Source organism: Colossoma macropomum, unplaced genomic scaffold (genome assembly GCF_904425465.1).
Source record: "Colossoma macropomum unplaced genomic scaffold, Colossoma_macropomum, whole genome shotgun sequence".
Classification (NCBI taxonomy): Eukaryota; Metazoa; Chordata; class Actinopteri; order Characiformes; family Serrasalmidae; genus Colossoma; species Colossoma macropomum.
The window spans coordinates 32,047,622-32,072,831 of record NW_023494788.1 but is presented as its reverse complement, the minus strand read 5'-3'; the positions used below and the strand labels follow the sequence as shown (position 1 = coordinate 32,072,831).

General features: G+C 37.3%; 4 protein-coding genes across 6 annotated transcripts; 2 read left to right on the top strand and 2 right to left on the bottom strand.

Annotated features, from left to right (window-relative positions):
* Window positions 1-2,021: 2,021 nt before the first annotated feature.
* On the bottom strand, window positions 2,022-5,114 carry asb12b (ankyrin repeat and SOCS box-containing 12b). Of its 2 annotated transcripts, XM_036569211.1 has the most exons (3): window positions 4,961-5,114; window positions 3,283-4,133; window positions 2,025-2,563 (listed from the first exon to the last, which is right to left on the bottom strand). In XM_036569211.1, exons 2-3 carry the CDS (start codon window positions 4,088-4,090, stop codon window positions 2,430-2,432), a joined length of 942 nt encoding a protein of 313 aa, XP_036425104.1. In that variant the 5' UTR covers window positions 4,091-4,133; window positions 4,961-5,114; the 3' UTR covers window positions 2,025-2,429. The 2 variants fall into 2 exon arrangements, with proteins under 2 accessions (XP_036425105.1, XP_036425104.1); XM_036569212.1 differs by lacking the exon at window positions 4,961-5,114 and having other exon boundaries at window positions 2,022-2,563; window positions 3,283-4,090.
* A 913-nt stretch (window positions 5,115-6,027) lies between these two features.
* Window positions 6,028-9,278, top strand: LOC118807257 (uncharacterized protein C8orf48-like). Its single transcript, XM_036569216.1, has 4 exons — window positions 6,028-6,335; window positions 6,689-6,912; window positions 7,320-7,472; window positions 7,558-9,278. Exons 1-4 carry the CDS (start codon window positions 6,329-6,331, stop codon window positions 7,669-7,671), a joined length of 498 nt encoding a protein of 165 aa, XP_036425109.1. The 5' UTR covers window positions 6,028-6,328; the 3' UTR covers window positions 7,672-9,278.
* On the bottom strand, window positions 7,692-13,257 carry LOC118807256 (zinc finger C4H2 domain-containing protein-like). 2 transcript variants are annotated; one of them, XM_036569213.1, is made up of 5 exons: window positions 13,067-13,257; window positions 11,992-12,163; window positions 10,580-10,752; window positions 10,275-10,437; window positions 7,692-8,546 (listed from the first exon to the last, which is right to left on the bottom strand). In XM_036569213.1, the coding sequence occupies exons 1-5, from the start codon at window positions 13,117-13,119 to the stop codon at window positions 8,433-8,435; spliced, it is 675 nt and encodes a 224-aa protein (XP_036425106.1). In that variant the 5' UTR covers window positions 13,120-13,257; the 3' UTR covers window positions 7,692-8,432. The 2 variants fall into 2 exon arrangements, with proteins under 2 accessions (XP_036425106.1, XP_036425107.1); XM_036569214.1 differs by lacking the exon at window positions 13,067-13,257 and adding an exon at window positions 12,935-13,029.
* msnb (moesin b) lies at window positions 12,553-24,666 on the top strand. Its single transcript, XM_036569210.1, has 13 exons — window positions 12,553-12,628; window positions 16,015-16,098; window positions 16,259-16,354; window positions 18,996-19,270; window positions 19,385-19,468; window positions 20,109-20,255; window positions 20,347-20,443; window positions 20,716-20,879; window positions 22,087-22,217; window positions 22,328-22,488; window positions 22,620-22,712; window positions 23,221-23,451; window positions 24,482-24,666. The coding sequence occupies exons 1-13, from the start codon at window positions 12,572-12,574 to the stop codon at window positions 24,644-24,646; spliced, it is 1,785 nt and encodes a 594-aa protein (XP_036425103.1). The 5' UTR covers window positions 12,553-12,571; the 3' UTR covers window positions 24,647-24,666.
* The last annotated feature ends 544 nt before the right edge of the window (window positions 24,667-25,210 follow it).

Sequence of the window (25,210 nt, the reverse complement as noted above, 5' to 3'; positions counted from 1 at the left end):
TGTAATGTATTCTAAATGTAAATGTATTTTAAATGTGTTCCAAATATGTTACTTTTTTATATATTGTATAGAAACATGTTACTGAATATATACTGAAATTAGCACAGTGTATTCTGTATTCAGCCACCACTCCTTTTTCAAAGTATTTTGCCAAACCCTGCAAACCCTGCTTTCTGAGAAAGTGATTTTACCCTAGAATGACAGAGTAGCATGGACGCACGCACACATACACAGGGTGATAAATACTCAAGGACAAAAATGCCTCCATGTTCAACATTAAAAAGATCCTGAAAACACAAGTACAGGGGTAAAAAATGCCTCTGATAAACCAGACGAATTCTAACGTGAGTCAGTTTGCCGTTGAGAAACAGCAATGGGTTGAGACTGACTGGATCAAGATTGAAACATACAAAATGGCTTACATTAAGTGGCTAACAACAGACTGGCTAATATTAGCTAAAATGTTAGCTAGCTCAACCTTAGTCCAGTGGTTCCCTGGCCTTTGACCACTCTGGCCTGCATTTTTTTTTGTGTGTGTTTTCCATGCTCCAAAGTGCCTGATCCAACTAATCAGCTCATTGTAAAATACCCAGATTTTTAAAACATTCTGTATAATTAAATTAATGAGACATAAAGAACGTTATTCAGATACTGGTAATTAAAAGGTTAATATGGTACTCAAAGAAAACTTTCTTCGGATTTACCACTATTTTACCATTATCAACATCACATATCACTGTTGTCGGAAGAAATGATAACTTTACAGGAGTTCAATGGAACCAGACTTTTTTCTAAGTCATTTTGGGTCATTTCTTTCACTCCATTCTTCATGTAATTTACACACAATGTTAAGGGTAAAAGGTATTTTCAAATTATGTCAAAAACTGAAAAATGACAAAAATGGAGATACAAGGTTTTCTTCCAACAGCAGCGATAGGATACTCAGCACGCAGGCATGTTCAGTGGTAATGTTGGATAGTATATAAAATAGCTATTGTGAATATTACAACCCCGGGTTTCTGTCACCAGCTTAAGGGAATCTCAAGAGAATTGTACAGAAATTCTAAAAAATGGAGGCATTTTCCTTTAACAAGCCCTTCCTGCATTGAATTTCTGTGAGTTAGAGCAGAAAAAACACTAAATGTGCAGAGGGCATCCAGGACCAGCGCCGGGAAACTATGTTTGCTCAAGGTTTAAGAGGCCTACACACATTACATAATACGTCATATTCCGATATGTCATTTTGTGTTCTTCAGTAAGTGCTGCCACGTATTTGTGAGTGAAGGCAGACGTGTTATAGTCCTTATCGTCCTTAGAATAGATATTGCTGGGTTGGAGAGGAGGACAAACAAATAAACAAGTAAACAAATTCAACAGTTTATATACTTGCCTTACTTTACAGCCAGACTGTTAGCTAGTTCGTTAGACAGCAAGACGATGTAAACTTTTGGCAGGCAACTTGTACTTTGACGGTCTTAATTTTGTCCCCTGCTAACTATTTATTGGTACCTGCAGCTAAACTATGCATACAAATCAGGCAAAGCTTCTGTCAAGCAAGTGACACCGGTTTCACAGCTCCAGCACAGACTGTCAGCAGACTCACTGCAGAGGATTTCTCTTATCACAGAGCGCCACCATGAGGCAGAGAGAGCACACACCACACTACAGTAACGACACCGTCCACTAGAGGGTAGCGCTTCGCATTCGAAAATAGACAATGAGAGAGAGAGCGAGAGAGAGAGAGAGAGAGAGAGAGAGAGAGAGAGAGAGAGAGAGAGAGAGAGAGAGAGAGAGAGAGAGAGAGAGATACCATAAAAGAAAAGAAAGAATATCACAAAATTCTCAAGGATTCAAAAGCATAAAAATAAATTTATGCATTAAAAACGTATGAATTAAAATAAATAACAAAATAAATTAAAAAGAAAAATTAACAAACACAAGGGAATAAATAACAAATGCATGCCCCTAAAATTAAATTATTAAAAAAAAAACAAAAAAACAAAAACAAACAAACAAAAAGTTGACATATTTTGTGTATTGGTTCTATGTGTGTGTGCTCTTTTGTTAAAATAATACACATTTCTACATGAGCTTTCAAAATTAAAAAAGTTAAAACTGAAGACTCAACACCTTTAATCTCTTGTCAACAGCAAACATTCAAGTCTAATCACATTGAGCAAGCAAGACTCTGCTTTTCAAACTACTACAGTACATAATCAATAAATAAAAGCCTTCGGTTCAATAATTTATTGTTAAGACAGTCAATAAATATATTACTGTACATAATAAAACACAATGAACTTAACTAAACTTGATTATTGGATTGAAATTACATTGAAAAAAGGGAAAATGGTACAAAATATTACAAAAACTTTCAATAAAATAGTCAGATGTATGCTTTCTTGAGAGGCCATAGTTTCTCCACTTCATCATATAACATGCTTTAAATAGTTCTTCAGCATTTGAGGGATATCCAGGCTATCAATAGAGCGTACTTTGTTTGCCACAGTAAGATACCTCCATATTGCAAGCCGCGTCTGAGACATCAGTGTTTTAGGGCAGACTGCAAACAGAAGGAGGAGACGTTGTGAAAATAAAATCTTAGCATAACCACTAGCACAAAGAGTCATATGCAAAGGTTTGGGCACCCATGGTCAAATTAGTTTTCTAAGTGAAAAATTAACACATCATACAGAGAACACACATCTGCACACTTTAATGCACAATTACTGCTTATTTGCTGAATTTAACATATTGGTAAAAAATAAAACATAAAATGTGGCCAATATGTCATAAATAGCCAATTAATAGAAATTGTGTACTAAAATTTGCAGAATTATTTTCACTTATAAAATCATTAAAATTTTACCTAAACTGATACAACTCACACACAAACCCACACACACACAAACACACACATGAAAAAAGAACAAAGAAAAAAATTTAAAATATTTAAAATAAAATGTTTGAGTTTAGTCCAGACATTGATAAACACATTATTCAGAGCCAACTCAATAAAAGCAAACACAAGCTGTGTTTGACTATTTGAGCAATTACACCACAGGGATATTCCACAGAGCAAAATATCTCAGTAAAGTGCATTATTTACATCAAAAGTCAGGACTGTGTAATATAAATGTCCCCTAGCTCTCTTCTTTTTGGACAGGCTTGGGTTTTGGCTAAAATTATCTTTCTAACTAAGAAATCTTTCTTTGTGGAAATCCACCCAGACCTTTGTTTATAACATTAAATAAAGAAACTGACTTGCGTAATGAAGCTTACCTCTTTCTTTGAGCAGCATCATCACCGCCTCATTCTGCTGGGTCGTTTTGTCTATGATTAGCGAAGGGAGGTAGACATTGGCGCCAAAGTCTATAAGCAGCTGAATGTACTCAACTCCACACCCGTACCTGACACACATCTCTAGAACTGTCTTTGGCTGCTTGATTCTGGCCAGCAGCTTCTCTTCTGTGCAGTTGTAGTCAGGATTGGCTCCGTGCAGGAGCAGCAGCTTGAAGCAGTCCAGGTGGCCGTAAACAGCAGACATGTAAAGGGGTCCGCGGCAGGCCGTAGCATTAGAGGCCCAGTCCGGCACTTTGGCCCTGACGTCCACCTCAGCGCCATATCTCAGCAGCTCTCTCAGAATGTCTACGTCGCCCTCCCTGGCTGCGGTCAGCACAGGGGAACTGTTGTTATACTGGCTGCCATTGGGATCAGCACCAGCTTTAAGTAAAGCAATGACACAGTCTAGATGTTTGGCACTAACAGCGGTGAAAAGGGGCGTCTGGGCCTTGACGTCCAGGCTGTCCACCTCTGCCCCATGGGCCAGGAGTACCTCCAGACAGCGCAGGTGACCCTGGGCAGCCGCCATACGCAGCGGCGTGCCCGGGATGCCCCAGCCACTCCGGCTGTTGATACACCTCCGGTACTGCTCCTTAGCAAGAAGTTCAGACAGGAGCTTGTCATTGTCATCAGCGATGGCTTGGTTCAGCTGCTGGGAACCATCTTCTTCATCCTCTTTGGGTTGGAGGAGGGAGAAGATCTTAGAAATGTCCATTAAACTCATGTCGGTGGGGCAGTGCAAAATCATTCTTAAGAGAACTTCTTAAGACTCCATTTGATCTTCAGCAGTACTTTGGAGGAGAAATAGAATTTGTTAGCATGTGCTTTAATACCTTAAACTGTAGTTATTAATTCCAAGACTTCAGTTGTTACAATGAACTAACTTGTATAAAACTAAAATGTAAGCTATGTGGTTATGACAGTGCAAAACAGTGTGGGCCTACATGAAGGCCCTTAAGGGAGTAACTAAAAAAATTAGAAAAATTAAAAAAACTATTACTATTTAAAAAAAGAAAAATGAACTTAATGTAAAGGGGAATTCCACCAATTTTTTAAAATACGAAATCATTGACCTGTAAACAATGTCATTCAGAGTGGTTACATTTTCATTAAAGTGATGGTGATAGGAACCAGGGCTTGCAATGTCTACCATGCAAATATACATTTTAGGCAAAAACCGTTTCAAAATAAAATGATGTTTTATGCATCAGGTTGTTTAATCTTAACAATTTTGTGAGCTAACTTTTTGTGAAGTAGCTTTTAGAGGCATTAAATGCTTTGGACATCTGGTCCACTGCTTTGAACAATTCTGACACTATAGGTTTCTGCAGAATGGTGCATTCCACTCTGAATGACTTTGTGCACATCTTAATGGTTTAATCATGCAGAAATTTTGAAAACTTGGAATTCCCCTTTAAGTTAAACACATTTCCCTTCAAATAAAGCAGAGTCAGCACATATAGACTAGTTACCTCAGCATAAAATACGAGTGCAATTAATGCCTCCAGATTTTCAGTTTGTCAAACAGCAAAGTGAAAACAATGGACTTTATTAGTAAAGATAATTCTGTGAAACCTTAAAAATGGTCCTAACAACTAATAAGCAATGGTCCACTTACCTCCAAACAAGAAAATCAAAATGCTAACTTTAACAGTGCCAAACAGCTATGCTGGCATATCTATAGTGGAAAACTGTTATCCTTCAGTCTGGAATGACAAGGGAATCTAGTTGTTGTATCCAGAGAGACAAAACAAATGTAAGCTGAAGCAATGTGTCAGTCTGACACAGCTCCAGGAGGCCTGGCCACCAAGAGGGGCTAATTTTAGGGCACAGATGGATCTGCCTAAACTTCCATTCTTGGAGAGAGTTATAATTAGAAAGGTGATAGAGTTGTAAGGACATGGGTGATGGGTTTTGATGGACATTCAGTGTCCATTGTAAGCATTTTTAAATGGAACATTGTTTTTTTATGGTTAATGTAGGGTATGTAAGCTTTTCATTATTATAGTTTCTTACAGTGTCCCTTTTTTGCTGTAGTATTCTAGGGTGATTTTCTTCACAATAAATGTCACAGAAACAAACAGGAGAAAAATCCAGTTTACAATGGCAAAAGCTCCCATGGCAAAAGTTCATTACAGGCATGCTTCTCTGCCTGACACCAAAGCTGCCATCTGACTAAAGTCTGCAGCTGTTTGACTCAAGAGCAGTAGATGACAATCAGCTGTTGATGCGCCTCCACGCCTCATGGTGGATAGATGCCTTTCCTCTCTTTTCTTCCTACTCCTTCCCTCAGCAGGACTGGAATTCTGTCACCCTTCCCCCACTCCCTCCTCAGAGGTAATTCTGAGCCTAAAATGCAGGCTAATAATAAAATTATACTAAATAACAAAGAAATCCAGTAATGTCCGAGAAGTACATTCATTGAAAGGCAAAACAGTGCCCAGAGAAAACGACTAACAATATTATATATAAATAATTCATAGTCATTTTGGATATCAAATAAAATCTGCGTCATAGACATTGTTCATTGTACAATTGTACATTGTACGCATTAATGACATTGTTTATATCTCAAAGATTGAATTACACAGAAATTTTGAAATATTTCCCCTTTAAAAGCACGGTGCACGTGCGTTTTTACTCCGTAACGGCAGGTGGCAGTAATGGATTAAATGCTAATGTTGTGGAGCGTAAAAGAAGAGCATGTAAACATTGCGGTTGCCTCATGTGTATTTTGTGATAAAAAAATATGGTTAAAAAAAGTGAACATCGATCCGTTATCCAGGCATTTTGGGTTCAAAATAGCTACTCAAGCAAAAAAAGCCGTAAGGTTAAGTTTAATCATTATCGGTTCTGTCGGTAAGTTAGCCAGCTAAGTGAAGTGGAGCTGCTGTGTCTGCAGTTAAAACGCGTCCATGCTTTACAACCAACTCGTTTGAGAAAAAAAGCTGTTTAAGATTGCTAAGTTTCATTGAGTAGGAACAGAATGACAGGTGAGGAGAACACTACAGCTGAAAGGCTATTATTTTACTCACATAGCTATATGAATTTAAATATACATGCTACTGGTGGCTAATTGACCGCTTTGTGGTGGACACAAAGGTCCTGCCTGAATTCAACATTCTCTACAACTGCAGCTTCACTGTGATGTACCGTTAGCTGTTGTTGACATTTTGTTGTTTTAATACAAGGAACTTTTGAGACTGTTTACAGTGTCTTTTCAAACATAAATTAACACTATATTTTCTGCTGAGTACTGGAATTAAAGTAATGAAGGAAAAATAACTGTTGAGTTGTATTTCGTAGTAGTGATTGAAAAGTAATGATTTTTTTCTGTATTTTTCAGGTACCAAAGGTCAGGAAATGGACGAGGCTGTTGCTCTAAAGGCCTACTGTAAAAGGCGGCTTAAACACATTAAGCAGCAAAAACATTTACTTGAATGTAAAGAAAAGCACCAGAAGAGGAAATGTACGTCCATCAAACCAGTAGAGCCCATTAGTGATCAAAGTGTGCCTGTGCGGTTTATATTCACATTAAAGCTAAAGACTTTTAGAGAGGAGATGAAGAAGGTAAAATGAAACCTCTAATCTTAATCCAGTAGTAGGGATTGCCAAAGTAACATTATGTTATGACAGCATTAGACAAACAGCAGTGAAAAATGACAGGTTCAAACTATTTAAACATAGGCTTCAAATTGTTTAAACATAGGCTTCTTAGGGCCAGTTTCCCAGACACAGACCAAACCTTAAGCTTGGACTACAAAGAATTTCCAAAGGTGATTCCAAACGAATCACTATTAGCACTGTAATTCAGTTTAAGACTAGGCTTAATCTATGTCTGAGAAATTGGCATTTAGAGTCACAAGGTTTCTCCCTGTTTATGCAATAAAACTGCGGCTGGTATTAACTGGCAGTAACTGCTGTACAATGCAGTCAATGCTGTGTAAGCTTTTTATTATTGTATTATTGATCAACAGGGTGCCGAGCAGGACTTCCACGAGCCCTCTCGCTGCAGGGCCTGTCTGGCTGAACAAGCTGACTTAGCCATGAACTACTTTATCAGAAAGAAGAAGAATCAGCTTCAGGCTCAACTACTGGAGGAGAGAATCCAGTCACATCTCTATAACAAGGTAAGCAGTAACATGGTAAAAGGTATATGAAAGTAAATGTGGAAAGTACTGGAGCACCACCATAATCTGCTGGATTCTGTTTCAGGACACAGGTTGCCTGCTTGGTGAGATACTGAAGGACCTGCCTAAGCCTTCAGATGATCCTTCTGAAATTTGGCAAAGACTGCTGTCAACTGAAAGATTACATGAAACGAAATGAAAGGCTTCATTCATCACTACTGATGTTTCAGTTTTACTCAACAAACTAGTTTGAGCACAATGTACATCACATGACAATATAGATTTTAAAAACAGTGTTTAAGAAACATTTAACACTTCTCAATAAGAAAAAAGATTTTAGTCAATTTTCAATAAATCAAATCAACAAACTAGTTCACAAAAAACAGCTGTGCTGCTATGGTAGTACAAAACACAGTTACATAATAGCTTGTTACTGAAATATTAAGGACAGCAAACATGCACTGAATAAAAATACTAAAAAACAATAAAAAGTATAACATTTTAGCATCATCATTACTCAAGTTGTCATCTAATACAAACGTTGGTTTATTGTAATGAGCATGTGTTTAAGTATGCATTAAATTTCTGCTACCAGTAAAAGATGACTTTTCATCTCTGATGACAAATTATGGAACTGTTACTTATGCACCATGTAATTTTTCAATGCTAAATGCACAGTTCATACAGTACAAAACAGTATTTCCCTTTGCAACATGTAATGATAGCGGCCTAAAATTACTTAGGCATGAATATAAGGAAGCAAACCTAAGAATTTTTGTTATTGCATTGATAAGCTTATCCCAACAGAATCGTAAGATGTTTAATAATAAATTTAAATCAAGTACAATTACTGAGGCACAACACAAAAAGGACAGGATTCAGGTATGCACTGTTTATGTTAAATGCATTGAAGTTCTGAAAGACAGCTATCACAGGTAAATATGGCAATTTTCTTTTAATTTATTCATCTGGCTTCCTCTTGGGTTTCTTCGGATTCCTGGAGCGGCTCTTCGCTTTACACAGAGGACAGATGGGTGCATTGCGATGTATTTGCTGGTGACAAGACAGACATGCCTGCAGACACAAATTTGTGCATTAATCGCTAAAAAGATTCACTTTCTGCAGTTAATTCAATAATGACCTGTACACCTTCTAAAGTACATCTTCTATCTACACTCACTGTCTATTATTTCAGGTTCACTTGCCATAGGAACACTTTGCAAGTATTATTTGGGTTTTGGATCATTTGCAATACTGCAATGACAATGACATGGTAGTGTGTTAGTGTGTGTTGCACTGGTACAAGTGGACTGGAGACAGCAGTGCTGCTTAAACACTTCAGTGTCAATGCTGGACAGAGAATAGTCCAACAATGAAAAACATCCAGCCAACAGCATGACCAATGCACACTATGCAGCGACACATGAGCTATTGTCTCTGACTTTACATCAACAACGTAGGTCTAATAAATTGGACAGTAAGTGGACACAACCTCCAGCATCACTGCTGTATCTAAACCACAACACACATTAACATGCCATCAATATGTCAGTGTCACTGCAGTGCTGAGAATGATCCAAAACCCAAATAATACTTGCTCTGTGGGAGTCCTGACTATTGAAGAACAGGGTGAAAGAATGCAGAGAAAAACATGAACTACTGATCTGTCATTGTGTAACTACGATGTGCACCTATATAGTAAGTGGGTCTGATAAAATGGATAAAGAGTGTAGATGATAAAAGGAAGTGTACTTGATGGTCCGTGTGTCTTTTGGTCATTCCGTTTTCATTTCAAAAGCAGTATTACAGGAAAATGGGTCAGTTGTCGGTTTTGGTTCTGTTATTGTCAGTGGAAAAATCAAGAAATAGCTTTATTTTACATTTTCACAAACTAATCAAAGTCTAAAATGTACATATGTGTTATTTGTGTTATTCTGAAGCCTCTTCTGTGTCTACTTCTTTACCAAGTTACTTATCATTACGACTGAAACCCATTCAATCCTCTGAGTGCTGCGTGAACGATCACTGCGAGATATCGTTCAGCTTTAGGTCCTGTTGTGCTGTTTGTTGTGAACCATTATTTACACACAGAAACAACCAAAATTGTGAGTGTAATCTGCAGTGTCAATATGCCTGCCAGACTGCAGGAATAAGGATTCTGCACAATACCGTAATGGTGTGTGTGTGGTTTATTTCTACTGGTCCTACCCTCTGTAAGAGTCCAGCCCTCTTAAAATCACAAACTATACGTGACATTACTTCTGGCTAGGAAATAGATGGCTTACAGCTACAAGAACACCCTTTTTTTTTGATATAAGGAAATATTTAGGACACTTCTTCATGAGTTATGTGTGTGTGTTCTGTGTTATGTATTGATGATTATGTATTTTGTTATTTTCTGATTGGAAAGCGTCCTTGAGCATGGAAAAGGCGCTATATAAATAAAAGTGATGAAGTGCAATATACGTGGTAAGGGTTAGGGTTTTTAGTAAACTGTAAACAATGTGGCGTATTTTTTCTCTTTATATTTCTTTCTCCTTTCTGAGAAGGACCTTGTTTTGGGGGTTCAGGGTGGTATGTATATGTATGGAAGGTATTTACCTGTCTTCATAGTAATGTACTTACTCATAAATGCATCTTATTTCCTAAATTATTCTTTAAAAAGTGAGCAAATAAAATTTGCATGAGATATATTTTAAATTACCCTCCCGGTCTCTCTTACAATGTTTTTCCAATAAAGCATCTTGTATCAAAGTAACTTTCAAAGGCTCTGCATAGTTAGTCCTAGGTGCAAATGCTGACCTTCATGGGTGGAGGCTGCTGTCTGAAGGTGGCTGGCTGCCGGGCATCTTGTTTTCTTGCGACCTGAAGCTGCTGGGCAGCAGCCGCAGCTGCCGCTAACGACTCTGGAATGATGGGCTCATGCGGCTCTTTCTGCCATTCGGCCTTCTGCTTTTCAAAGTAACTGGATGGGAAAACAAAAGCAGACTCCATGCTTGAAGTCCCTTCTATCTAAAACACATGCAGCAGAGTTGACTTTGGCCTACAATATAAAGATACGTGATTGAGTTTGAAAAATGACTCATTCAGTTTGACAAATGACTCACTCTAATGAGAGCCTCTCCTCCTCTTCATTAAGGTTGGGCAGTCTATTTAGGCCAAGAGTCATCCTCAGAGCATCCACGTGTTCCTTCAGGGGCTTGTACTCATCATGGAGGCGGCGTGTGGTCTCCAACAGCTTGTTCAGATCATTTTCGGACTGTTTAATGGTGCTCTCCATCTTGAGGCCAAAAAATAAAGACAGCTTCACTCATAAAAACAGCACTCACACATCAATTTGGGCATCATTCCAAATAGTATTAGCTGGCTAGCTTATGTGAGCACATTTAAGTGTTAACATTACACATCAAGACTGGTTCTCCTGATGGGAAATGTTAATTTTAGCTTACATCCAAACCCCAAATATTCCAAGACCTGATCAATTAAGCGTTTCCATTTTAAAGGAAAACCCAACTGTCTGTTTACACAGAGGCCAATGTATAGCCTCGTTTAATTTCTCAAGACCTGCCTGACTGAGACAAGCTTCAAAAAGCTTGATTGTAATCCACAATGAATAGTATTTTTGTTATATTCATAATCTCTAGTCAGCCCAATGGATGAACGGATCCATGTGAAATAAAAGAAATACATCACTATAAGTGTATGTTCAAAAACATCAGAAATAGTGGTCCAGCTGCTCATCCAGATGTGTTCCTTACAAACTTCATGGCAACACATGACAGTAGTGAAGAACAGAGGAATAGCTACATTATTTTCTTTGGTGTGGTAACTTTCACAAAACTTCATAAACACATATTGTTTCCTACTGTAGATATTTTCAGATGCCAAAGCCATACCCAGCCCTCATGGAGATAAAAAAATACCAGTCATTGTGGTCTGCATGCAAGTGTTGCAATGCAATGAAAAGCAAAAGTTTCATCAGGCAAATCCAGACACATAAATAATGAAGTTATAATACTTTAGTCTCATTGTTTCCCAATCCTGGTCATCAATTGTCCCTATGGTGCACACATTTTAGTGTTCTTCCTGCTCTTTAACTCAAGAGGGGTTGTCAGTTGATGAAACTGTTATGTGTAGTGCAGGGTACTTTTGGCCTAGTGTTGGGAAACATTGCTGTATGATTACATCGATAATATTGCTCGTATGTTTATCCAGCTCATAGCTACATGTGCACATTTCCATGTTGTTTTTTCAAGATACCTAAAATGCACACAGGCTCTGGTGCTTGTCAGAATCAAAACCAGATAGCCAATGTTAAGTACATAAAGTGCTCAGGCTACTCCAGCCAAATTTCAAAAAAGCAGAACAACTCCATGTGACGTGCCAGTGCACTGACCTGAGGTGTACACTTCATCATGAGCCATAAAAGGTTAAAGAGAGGCCTTACAGAAATTTTCTTTTGAAACTCAAATGTGAAAGAGTTTAAATAAACAGAGCAGTTATTAGTCTGGACACCCACCACATTAATGTCAGCATGAATGAGGCGCAGCTCCTCCACATGGGCCATCTTCTCCTGCAGGAGCAGATCCATCTCCTGCTTGTACTCCCTCAGGTGTTTCTCCTCGCATTCCAGGGCTTCGAATTCGCTCTTCAGGCGGGATTTGATCTTCTGCATCTGAAGAGTTTTGTTCCTGAATCATATGTTTGAACATGTTGCCAGATTTTACATGGAGACATTTAAAACAAGCACATACAGCTTTTAGGTAGCTGGAATTCTGCAATTTTTCAAAATGTGTATTATTGCCAAAAAAGAACACAAAACTAACACTACCCGCGAGAGCACCGTTCTTGTCTGGTCATGGAATTTCAAACACATTGCTCTCGTCAGTGTTACTTAGAAAGATGCTGCTGCTTGTGTGCTGAAAAATAACTAAGTGTTTTTGAGAGATGTGACGTGCTCATAAGAACTGATTTTAGTTTATCCATCATGCTGCTGTTTGGCCTTTGGCTTTTAAATAAATGGGTATGGGCAGTGATTTTTTTTTTTTTTACAAACAATGTAACCTATTGTACATGTCGAAGAAGCACACCACACACAAATGGTTAAGCCATTCGTGAAATATTTAATAAGTGAAATTACTAACACTTCAGTTGAGGTGAGTGGTTTTGAAGGACAACTGTGATGTTTGTCAAAAAGTTTCCCAATTTACCCAAAGTTTCTGTGTCGGAATGCAAGTGGTAAGATACACGGTACAGGTGAACAACTGCTAGGGTACTGTTAGCAATTTCAGCTAGCTCCTTTGTTCGGCAAATACCTAGCTAGCTAGCTAGCTGACTACCAATAATCACTATCCAGCAAGCAATAGCTAATAATAGCGAGCTTCGGGAATTCAAAATGGACAAAACACGCAGTGCAGCGCATGAAACTGTCATTATGGACAATATATAAATAGTTTTCTTACGTGACATGCGTATTAAAATAAACCGACAATCCAAATGAGCGAACCAGATAGCTACCCTACATTAGCCAGCCCGCAGCTAGTAAGCAAAACCTCTGGCTACCACTGAATGACCGATGAGGGAGACACCGTTACCTTATTTCCAGAATATTTTCTAATTTGCACATTATTTCTTGCTCGTCCGCCATGGCTTCACTTTGGCCTCGGGAGGTTTCAGCGTCAATTTTTAATTCGCTGGCTTCCTAAATTAATCCCAAATCACCGTGTAGGTAAAAAAAAAATCAAATGTTATAGTGGCAAGTGAGGGCAGAGTGTACACGTCTGCGCATGCGTCAACTAGCAGACCCGCCGGCCGAGTCATACACAGATTGTTGAAAACAATGGGAAATGGATTTTTGGATTTTAAACACACACACACACACACACACACACACACACACATATATATATATATATATATATATATATATATATATATATATATATATATATGTGTGTGTGTGTGTGTGTGTGTGTGTGTGTTAATTAAAGTATTTCTGAATATTGCACAATGAAAGGGGGAAAAGAAAGGAGTTTTTAAAGGGTCTGTGTTGTCTGAAATTTTTTTCTTGTATTTTTCCCTCCTGGAGTCCACTTATAACATTTGTGTGGGTTTATATACCAAAAACAGTTATCATTCATTTTTACAAGACAATTTCTAACCTATTTATCCCCAGGTTATTTTGTTACTGTGCCTTTAAGACTGATTTATGCAAATGAGCTCTGTTTTGATAGGCTGTATTGTGCCTCAAAAAGCAGTCCGAACTAAAACACTGCTTGTAACTTCAGAATGAATTGGTGGGGCTAAACTGCTGTAGGCTGAGTAGGTGGATATGTTAATACATTTTTTTTGCATCTTAGTGTTTATATATGGCCTGTATGAACTGCCAAGTGAAAAGTATTTTATAGTTTTATATTTTATAGTTTTGAAACTTTAACAGTGATTATATACTATATGAAACTTATTTATGTAAAAAGGTTAGGAAAATTCATTTTTCCATTATATAGCTTACTATATATGGTTATCCTTTAAAATTAAGTCACACTGTCACAACACTGAAAAAAATAAACTGGCTACACAGTAACATGCAACATACTAGAATAGATAACATGACTGGCGAATATAAGCAGAACGGTTCATAATCTGAATGAGATTCCAGAGCTGCCATTGGATTAGAGGGATGAAAAGGCCATTTAACAGCACAAAGGACTGGTTTAATTAAGGGTAATCCTGGTAAATATTGCAAGTCCTTTCATATGACTTGGGAGCAGGCTAGTGCATGGGAACAAGTTTAGAAAAACCTGGAGCTATTCAAAAATAAAAGAAAATGTCTGTAAGTACTGCTCTAGTTTATGCTTCTAACAGTATTGTATAATGGGGTACTTTTCAACATATTTATAGAGTCAATATGCACGATTTATGTGGACTGAATTGTATTTACAAAGCTAATGTGACATTTCACAGTATGCTGTTTCATTTATTGTCTGTTGGTGTTGATTAGTTTGACCTTTTTAAACCAAACATGCATATTGATAAATTAATTACTACATTTGGTAATCTATGTACGTGCTGTTGCAGAGTGCAAAAAAGGTAGCAATTCAAATGTCATTTAATGGTCAATGGTTGTCTGAATTGGTAAAAAGCTGCTTTCAGTGTTGTTTTTACCACTCGTAAAAAGTCTACACTATTGTTGACTGTTACATTTAGAATCAATACTTTCAATAATATAAAATTTGGTTGCAGATAAATGTTTAAACTTGTAGTCTGTACAATGTTTAAACTTACTAGTTCTGTCCAATTTTACAGGTTCCAGATAATTAGTAGAACACTGGGTAGCCGTACATAAAATGTAAGAAATTTTACAGTTGCAGAACACTCTAAAATGACTGAGAAAGCTATATAGCAATGATAATTAATAACATTAATATCCACAATTCATCATTTTACAAAAGTGTAAATCAAATCTCAGTGCAGATAACTTGTTAAAAAATGTAAATAGACAACTACAGTATATAATTTATCATTTTATTCATTTCTTGTCCACAGAATTCTTGAAATTAAGAAATCTGTGTATAACACATTAAAAATTACCTTTTGGTGAATTGTTTACAGTATTTAAATTCACATTGTATATATTATTATTGTATATAAACTAACACAAAATTGTTAATATGGCAAATTATTTGAGAACATTTTGGACTTTTAACTGACTTTGGACTAAAATAATTTTGCTTTAAGAGACCACATACCTTAATTATGTTTATTTTATTTAAAAATGATTAAACATTTTGTCACTACCAATAAAATAACAATGCCTCAGAAATGTTACCAAATGTTTCAGTAGTGAGAGTTTTGGTAATGACAGTTTTAGCTAAATTGGAACATAACTCAAGTACATAACTAGCAAACACAGCTTTGTACAGTTGTACACACAGAAAATCATAATATTTTTCATTAAAAGACAAAAAGGTTTACTTAATTGCAGAAAGAATGTGTTTTGATACTGGCAATTTCTAATGTAACACACTGATTTTCAGACTTTGGTACACTTTTACTTCAAAATAATTACTTCAAAATTCACGCTTTGCATATGACCGTAAACAGGTAGTGCTTCCCTATTTGTGCCAACCTTTTGGTAATCTTTTCAGATTTGGGAGGGTTTCTTTTAGTTGAATCTTTCAGTTGTTCAAATTCTGCATGTTGAGTCGAATGATTATTTCAATTTATGAATAATTTATTGGTGCAAAATCACCTTTTAGATAAGACCATCTAGCAAATCTGTAGTTATAAACTGATTGTTCTGGTTGTTTGTTGAAACAGTTGATGATAATCACTGTGAAATGTCTGACTCACTGTTTGAATGACAGGTTAAAACTAGATTTACAAACAGATTTTCAGAATGCAGCATTTTCCAGAGTTCATTAAACCATGACATTTTTATGGTCTTCTGCATAACTGTAAATTTTGTGCTCACACCCGAACAAACTGAAGAATGTAAGTAATCTCAATGCAATGTTTTATGCAACTGTCTTTTTATCCACAGATAAATGTACGAGTTACTACAATGGATGCTGAGCTGGAGTTTGCAATCCAGCCCAACACAACTGGCAAACAGCTTTTTGACCAAGTATGTATTTGAAATGGGAAAAACATATGGAGGACTTTAGAGATTTGTCACAGACCAATCCACTAAACAGCACAGCTCTGATCAAAATGTAAAGCCTAAAGTCAACGATGATTCACTGATATTATGGTACATATAAACGTTGTGCTTTCCTCTTTTGAAGATAGTGAAGACAATTGGACTGAGGGAGATATGGTTCTTTGGACTACAGTACCAGGACAGCAAGGGCTTCTCCACATGGCTGAAACTCAACAAGCGGGTCAGTCCTGCTAATGCCATTTAATACTCTTGAATTGTTTGAGATGACTTAAAATGATTTGCCACATGCACAACAGAAAACATTACTACTGAGTCACTATGTGGATATAACTTTCAGAAAATGGAATAAATTGGAAAATATAACAAATATATTTTCAGTTTTCAACAAAATATACAATACTGTGCAAAAGTCAGAGGCCAGCTTTCTTTTATACATTATCCAGTCAAAACAGCCATTAGGTACAAGTTCTTTATCTTTCACTATAAAGGAAAAAAGCAGGAAGCATATTTCACTGAACATTACACAGAATCCTCAACAGCTAAACATAACATCAAAGGTTTCAGTATTTAGTGTATCCACCCTTTTTTCTTTAATACAGCTTCCATTCTTTTCAGGAGACTTTCAGTTTTTCAAAGAAGATTGTGGGGATATTTTTCCTCACTTCAGGCTTAGAACTTACATTAGAGGTTACATTGTCTGCTTCTCATGACCCAGGCAATCCCAAACATTCAATGATGCTAAGGTCTGCCAGTACACTGGCAGCTTGTTTAATTTGCAGTTTAATTTGTTTAATTTCTTTTGTCTTTTCTCAGTGAAAGTATCTCGACAACCACACGTCCTTTTACAGCCATAGCATCTAGATCTGATTGTCTCCTACTTCTCAAAGACCCCAACTCCAGTTTTGGAAACTCCTGTTTGTTCACTGATTTTCTTTCTCCTTCCTTATTTCTGGAAACATCTCCTGAAAAATAAATAACTTATCAATAAGGGGCATTTTAATGGAGATTACATAAATGAAGGGTGGTTTCTGACAGAATGTATGTGACACATTTTCACTACACTGAGTTGCCAGTTTGTACTTCTATCTACAGTCCTTGGACATTTTATCAGTTACATCAGTATACCATAGGCGCACTGTGTAGATATAATAGCTGCCTATAGCCCATTGCATAATTTATCAGATGCCCTCTACCCCATCTAAAAGTGGTTCTGTAATCATAAACTGACCATTGTTGAAGAGCTAGACAACTCACGTGAAAAAACATAGAAAGCATGGAAAACAGTGTTTTAGCAATGTAGGTGTGTCTAATGAAGTGATTCACTCATGCCAGCTCAACACCAACTAACATGCCATCATGCCAGGTTCACTGCTGTACTAAGAAAGGTCCATGAACAAAATAATATCTGGTAATCAGTTGTTCTATAGTGGTCCCGTTCCATTGATAGAAGAGGGCAGTTGATAAATTGTGCAACAATAGACAGACCACAGTAAGTAATTGTTAACTCATAAGGTTCACCAATATGTTAGCTGCACCTGATAAAACTGGCATGAACAGTGCTGTGCAAAAGTCAGAGACCACCCTTATGTTTATTTAATTTCCAGTCAAAACAAGGAAAGCAGGATGAATATATTTATCACATAATTGCAAAAAAGCCTCCAATATTAATTATAATATTAAATCTATCAGTATTCAGTTTGTCCATTCTTACTTTTACTTTCCCAACAAAAATAGTTCCAAAAGGGTCACTGACATTATATTCCCCTTCAAACAAATACTAACATTCACACAAGCACTTACCCAAACACACCTTAGCTGTCTTGTAGAAGGGAATGTCAAAGGGTGCTGAATTAGTTCACATTAAAATTAAAAGAAAAAATAGGTGTTTTCAAAACTAGAGTTCAAAAAATTACTAATAGATAAGGAGAAAATGGGACTCCTAACAACCATGCAAGACCTGGCAGACCACCAAAACGGTTACCATCAGATAAACAGTACTTAAAGCTTTCCTTTTTAGAGAGAGAGGAGGAAAAAAAAAACAATCTACACATGTTTATGTCCATGCTTTCACTGTGAAAAGACAGCTCAACCCTATAGGTCAGAAAGGATGTGTAGCTTCAAGAAGCTGATACTGAGCATAGGAAAAAGATCCCAAACTGGACATCTGAGGTGTAGAGTTAGGTTTTATGGACTGAGCATAAATTTGAGATCTTCAGAAGTAACAGATGGCAGTAGGTTTGCTGCTGAAGCAATGAAATACTTTTTAAAACATGCTTATAACCATCAGACAAGCTTAGTGGTGGATGAGTACGAGTACGAGTATGAGTAAGTTTGGGGATGCATAACAACAACTGGACTTGTTGATTTGTTTTTGATTACATCATGAATGCTGATACATTGAGGTAAACATGTTTTAAAACATCACAAACTACTCTCTGCAAGACATCTGATTGGAGAGGCCAAAAATGCAACCAACTTCTAACTTCTTTGCAGGTGTTTACAAGAAGCATAGAAAAATTTCTCAGCAGATTTCCTTGAAAAAATGGAAGCCTGTTTCTCAATAACAGGAAAGAAAGGGAGGCTTTCTGATAAAGGCAGAGGGTGGACACACTAAGCACTGAAAAATGTTTTATTATGTTTCATCATGTAGATGTGCTTAGTGTAATTTCTTGTTAAATATATGTTTTCTGCTTTTGATGAATAACTAGGTGGCCGTTTTAACTGGACATTAAATAAAGGACCTGGTGTTCTCTGACTTTGCCCTGGTAGTGTAGGTACAAGATTAATAATAATTAATAAACTGGGAATGTAGTGTATTTGTATGGTTACATATGCAAATTCAAGTTTATATATTATATCAGGTGATTGCACAAGATGTGAGAAAGGAGAACCCACTGCTGATCAAATTTCGAGCGAAGTTCTATCCAGAAGACGTGGCTGAGGAGCTGATCCAGGAAGCCACCCAGAGACTCTTCTTCTTGCAGGTTAAGGAGGGAATCCTGAACGATGACATTTACTGCCCGCCGGAGACCGCTGTGCTGTTGGCCTCCTACGCTGTGCAGACCAAACATGGGGACTACAACAGGGACTACCATGTGCCTGGATACCTTTGCCATGACAAACTGCTGCCCCAGAGGTGTTAGCTATATGTTTAGACTCTCTTAGCTTTGCTGAAATCTGTTCTGAAATGTTTTGCAAAGTGTCAATTTAATATATAAAATGAATGGTTTTATATGATGTCTTTGGTCAGAGTCTTGGAGCAGCATAAGCTGACTAAAGAGCAATGGGAGGAGAAGATTCGGGCATGGCATGAAAAACATAAGGGACTTCCCAGGTACTGTAAGATAAATACATAAACAACACATGGCAGAACTGAACCCTTCTGATTTGTTGTAGCCCTGCATGGCTCTACATTACACCTTGTGTCTACTGTGTTGAATACTTTATTGCAGGGAACTCGATTCCAGTCAGAGATCTATACATTGTTTAGTCTATTTCCAGCCCTATTATGCCTAACTCGGCTCAGTGGTTTACACTTAAAAGTTAAGTTATTACTTTGTTTTGCTCTATTATTCAAATGCAGTTTCACAGAAAGTTAAGCAATGGATTATATTTACATCCAATTTACACTCTATATTGACAGGTTGATGTTTTGATGCGGCTTATGCAAAAGTTATGGCACATTTTAAATTTATGTTTTATTTTTTCCAATATGTTAAACTGGCAGAGAGACAGTCCACTGGTTGAAAAATTAATGGGATAGCTCATAATGCTCAAGCATAATGGATGTTATACAGGAAGTCCCACCCTTCAGTAAAAAAAATGCTTTGTTGGTGAAAGCATAAATGTTTTTCTAGCCCATATAAAGCAAATCTGCATTCATCCTACCATTTATGACTTACATGATACATTTTACTGTGTAATACTCTGGTCCTCTAGTACTGAAACCTTCCTGTATCTGTTCAATTATTCAGAGAGGAATCTATGGTCGAATATTTGAAGATTGCTCAGGATCTGGATATGTATGGGGTGAATTATTTCAGCATCAAGAACAAAAAAGGATCAGAGTTGTGGCTGGGAGTTGATGCTTTGGGACTCAATATATATGAACGTTCAGATAAGTATGGCCACACTTGCAGCATAGCTTCTGCATCCAGATTTTTTTCCTGGTCTTACTGATAATATGCCCAAATATGTTTATTTTTTTAACAGGTTAACACCCAAGATTGGATTCCCATGGAGTGAGATTCGTAACATTTCATTCAATGATAAGAAGTTTGTCATTAAACCAATTGACAAAAAATCACCAGTACGTAAATATGTCAAAATTAAAACTTGTAACTGAACAAGTGATTACATATAACTGACTCAGACTTAAAGAAATTATCTTGTAGTACTTGTACTGAAAGGTGTCAATTCATTTTATCAAAGGTAAATCAGATCATTCTAACTAAATCAATTAAAGTCTTAGGTTACCTCAAAAAGACTTTCTTATGTGTTTTGGTATAATGTACTGTAATATATAAAATAATATTATTGATAAGAACACATAAAAGTGGTAGATATCTCTGTTTCACACAGGACTTTGTGTTCTATGCACCCCGCCTGCGCATTAACAAGCGCATCCTGGCTCTGTGTATGGGAAACCATGACCTGTACATGCGCCGCCGTAAGCCCGACACCATTGAGGTGCAGCAGATGAAAGCCCAAGCCAGAGAGGAGAAGAACAAGAGGCAACAAGAGAGGTGACAGGAATAACTGAACAGCCGTATGATTCACTTCCACAAAGTGACAGAAATAGGTCACTCTTCTGAGAGTGAGCTTTCTGTTTACTTCATGATCATGTCAGGTGGTGTTTAACCCTTTACTGATCTTAGCCCCTTAGGCAGTAGGTAAAATGCAAATAAAAACCGTAAGCAGTGATTTTGTAAATCCAGTTTGACCTGCAATACATTTCAAAAAAGTTAAGACAGGGGCAATTTAAAACTAGGAATGTTGTTAAATGTTCAGAAAACATTTAAAAAAAAGTAATGTAATTATGCTTGGGTATAAAAGAAGCATCCAGGAAAGGCCTAGTCCTTCATGAGTAAGGATGGGTCAAGGCTTGCAAAAGTCTTGCCAAAAATGCACCTGGAAATAGTCCAACTGTTTTTAAGAACAGTGTTCCTCAACGAACAATTGCAAGGATTGTAGGTGCATAATAACATCAAATGTTTAAGAGAATGCTTAAAAAGCAAGGCCAAACCACAACTGAACACCTATGACCTTTGACACCTCAGTCAACACTGCATTAAAAAACCAGCATGCTTCTGCCATGGATATTACCACAGGGCTAAGGAATTCTTTGACAAACCACTGTCAATAAACATTGTTTGTCACTGCATCTACAAATGTTATGTCTGTATTATGCACAGTGGAAGCCATATGTCAACAACATCCAGAAACACTGCGGACTTCAAGGACCTTCACTGAACTTGTGTGCTGTGGTCTAAAGACTCCACCCTTCAGATTGTCTATAGAAATAGTGGATGTTTCATTCTCATTCATTTACAAACATATGGCGTATTATGAAGTACACAATATGATAATAAAGGCCCTGGATGGTTGTACAGCTGAAGATAAGAATGGCAAAAAAGTCAGCTTTCAAAACCAGATCAAATGGTGTCTTTAGCTCCCAAGCGTGTATTAGGTGCAGTTAAATGTGAAGGTGATGTAACACAGTGTTAAGCCTGGTCCTGTTCCAAATTTTTTGGAATGTGTTAAAGTCATCATATTTGGTATAGGCAATGACGTTCACAAGGTAAAACATCAAATATCGTGTTTTTTGGAAGTCTGAGGTGTTTGAAGGTTAAAGGGGTAAGAAAAATGAATCAATTCCCGCTTCCACCCTCTCTTTTCTGAATCAATGGCAAAATCTTCTTGAAAGCTGTTAATCCTGTTGTTTTGGTTCAGAGCACTGCTGGAAAATGAGAAAAAGAAGCGAGAAAATGCTGAGAGGGAGACTGAAAAGATTGCCAAGGAGACCATGGAGCTCATGGAGAGACTGAGACAAATTGAGGAGCAGACCAAAAAGGCTCAAGAGGGTAAGAATTTAGAACAGCAAAACGCTTAGCCCCCAAATTAGTTTGCAACTGTTTGAAATGAAAATAGCCTTTGTAATGTAGATCCAGTTGTGCTGTGTTTGCTAAAGCAGAACTTGAAGAGCAGACCAAACGGGCTTTGGAGCTGGAGAAGGAGAGGAAGTTTGCCCAAGAGGAGGCGGAGAGGCTGGAAAAGGACCGCAGGATGGCAGAGGAGGCTAAGGCCGCACTGCTCCATCAGTCTGAGAGCCAAATGAAGAACCAAGAGAATCTGGTACAAAACATCACTAACTACCACGTCTGACATGGTGTCAAAAAGTAGTAATAGATAACTGACAGACTGCAAGTACTAAATATCAATATATGTCAGAGATTTTATCTGACGTTTTATTTTCCTCTCCAAAGGCCACGGAGTTAGCTATGCTAACATCCAAGATCTCTCTGTTAGAAGATGCCAAGAGAAAGAAGGAGGAGGAGGCTAGAAAGTGGCAGAAAAGGGTGAGAGTAACATTTTTGGCATCTCTAGGCGCAAAACCTTGCAAAACTTTTTTTTTTTCTCATTCTCATAACTGCCAACCATATTCAAGCATGCTAGAAGAAGAAGGTTGGATATGATATTTTCATGAAGGTTTAAAAGTTCCATCAAGATAAGCTTTGCGTATATTGTAGGGAATGGCAGTACTTTCACAACACTGACAAACTTTGTTTCATTAAAAAGAGTTTTAGAAGAGGTTGTGATGTAGCTATTTGGCCTTGGTTTGGCCTTGTTCTTGAGAGGTCGCAAGGTTGAATCTAGGTTGAATGATGCAGAGATTCCAAGAGAACCTAATTGGCCTGTCCTAATTGGATGTAGAGCTATGCAGTATGTGAAATGTTGCATTAAAACAGCAAACAGAAAAATCATATTATTATATGATATGAAATGATGTTATACTTCATATTCCATGATATTGCCCACCCCTGCTACAAGCATCACTTTATTATTCCTATTTGACTCTCTTGACAGGCTGTGATGGTCGAGGTGGACCTGGAGAAGACGAAAGAAGTGTTGAAGAGCAAGATAGTGGGGGTCCACATCCAGGCAACATCCCATCCAGAGAATGACCATGATGAGAACGATGAGAGCAGCGCTGAGGCCAGTGCAGAGCTCACATCTGCAGGAACGTATCAGGATCGCAGTGAAGAGCAGCGTATGACGGAGACAGAGAAGAATGAACGGCTACAGAAACGTCTTCTGGTGAGTATGGAGAAAAGTGACTGTTTGCACCAAAAATAGCAAGTTAGATTAGCAAAGAAAGACCAATGTAGATATTATATGACTTGAATTTATATAGCACATCTCTCAAACCTAAGGACTCTTTACAAAAATAACAAAATACATAATAAACTATAAACAAAACAACCCTCAACACATACACACAGTTCCTCAGCTGGCCAGTGGGGGTGTATTTCCCAGACCATGATATAGTGTTGCTTATCTGGCCTTGAAAGAGTCCTTAGCCATATAGCGTAAGGTCTCTTTCTGCCTGGGGGGCAGGGGACTTGCAACTATGGTTTAGGGTCACAAAGGCAGCCAGCATTTAGCTGTACTGTTGTAAAAAAAAAAACCTGTGTAATGTCCTACAGTGTAATGTCACTAAAACGGCCAGCCCATGCAGCTTTCAAATGGTTTCATATGCATAGGAGATGGGTGGATATAAAAAAAAAAGCAGTGATAATTGGATGGAACTGACATATTCATCTGATGGATGAAAACCAATAAACAAAAGTACCTTTGACCCAAGCTCTGTGCTACACTGATGTTGTTTACTAGATGGTCTTACATAACTCTACTTAATGAAAGCACATAAAATGAATGAGTTAAATTGCCTACTAAAGCACAGTATGACTTACTGTGGACTATAAAAAATAGTCTACAGTAAGTCATACTTCTTTATTAAAGTAAATAATAAAGTTTTTAAAATGCTTGACTGCAAACAGTGCATTCTGTCAGTATTACCAGGAATACTTGTTGATGTTGAAATTTAATGGAGATTTAGTATTATAGAATGCTGAAAAAGTAAATCGTTTTTAGAGAAAAGTGACAAATTAATGCTTACTTGCAAACCTAATGTTAAGAAACCTCAATTGCAGTTGTAGAGTTTTTAATAGCATTGTTTCATATATATGACCTGAATATTCCTTTTTGGGATTATAACAATAACAAGACATTTAAACTAACAACATGTTTTAGGGTTTCACATGGAATCTTCTTTGTGTTTTCGCAGGCTCTAAGTTCAGAGTTGGCTGATGCTCGTGATGACAGCAAGAAGACAGAGAACGACCTGATTCACGCAGAGAATGTGCGGTTAGGCAGGGACAAATACAAGACCTTGCGTCAAATCCGACAAGGAAACACAAAGCAACGCATTGATGAGTTTGAATCCATGTGATTTTTTTCCTTGTGATGAAAGTGTAGTCCAGTCATTTAGTCAGTCTCTATGTTTAGATAATCATTATAAATACTGGAGAGATTAGATTAAAATGTTCCTCCAAATATATAACAGAGTGCTCTGATTATGTTACTCACTGCAATGAGGTTATGATGTACTAAATAATTATGTAAAAAATTTGAAGTAGGAGGGATGGCTTCCTGACATTGATGAAACCTTTCTCTGATTAGTATTTTATTAATATTGAAAAAAAGAAAATGTTCTAAATCCAGGGCTAGGCCTAATCAGTGTCCAAGAAAACAGGCCTTGAAAAGAGTGGTTCTGTGAAAAATCAAATTTACATGATTTTCCACTTACTCTAGATGTAGCTGACCAGCTAAAACATATTTGGAGTCCAAATTTTGCTTGTTCAGTTTAGAGCTGGAGCTGCAAGGTTAATGTTGGCAACACTAGAAGTCAACAGTCACCCAAATCCTTTCCATGAATATAGCCTCAAAACGTCTCTTAGCCTGCTCAAACCACATCCAGGTCTTCATTAAAGTCTCACAGACTTGTCGATGTGCT

Excerpts from the sequence above, each read along its gene's own strand:
- asb12b (XM_036569211.1), bottom strand. The coding sequence starts at position 4,090 with ATGATTTTGCACTGCCCCACCGACATGAGTTTAATGGACATTTCTAAG. Across the intron at positions 2,564-3,282 it reads GATGCTGCTCAAAGAAAGAG|TCTGCCCTAAAACACTGATG; the intron begins GTAAGCTTCATT and ends TTCTGTTTGCAG.
- LOC118807257 (XM_036569216.1), top strand. Across the intron at positions 6,913-7,319 it reads TTAGAGAGGAGATGAAGAAG|GGTGCCGAGCAGGACTTCCA; the intron begins GTAAAATGAAAC and ends ATTGATCAACAG. Across the intron at positions 7,473-7,557 it reads AGTCACATCTCTATAACAAG|GACACAGGTTGCCTGCTTGG; the intron begins GTAAGCAGTAAC and ends ATTCTGTTTCAG.
- msnb (XM_036569210.1), top strand. The coding sequence starts at position 12,572 with ATGGTTAAGCCATTCGTGAAATATTTAATAAGTGAAATTACTAACACT. Across the intron at positions 20,880-22,086 it reads AACAAGAGGCAACAAGAGAG|AGCACTGCTGGAAAATGAGA; the intron begins GTGACAGGAATA and ends GTTTTGGTTCAG. Across the intron at positions 23,452-24,481 it reads GGCTACAGAAACGTCTTCTG|GCTCTAAGTTCAGAGTTGGC; the intron begins GTGAGTATGGAG and ends GTGTTTTCGCAG.
- LOC118807256 (XM_036569213.1), bottom strand. The coding sequence starts at position 13,119 with ATGGCGGACGAGCAAGAAATAATGTGCAAATTAGAAAATATTCTGGAA. Across the intron at positions 10,753-11,991 it reads TTCATGCTGACATTAATGTG|ATGGAGAGCACCATTAAACA; the intron begins GTGGGTGTCCAG and ends TTTGGCCTCAAG. Across the intron at positions 8,547-10,274 it reads AGCAGCCTCCACCCATGAAG|GCATGTCTGTCTTGTCACCA; the intron begins GTCAGCATTTGC and ends TTGTGTCTGCAG.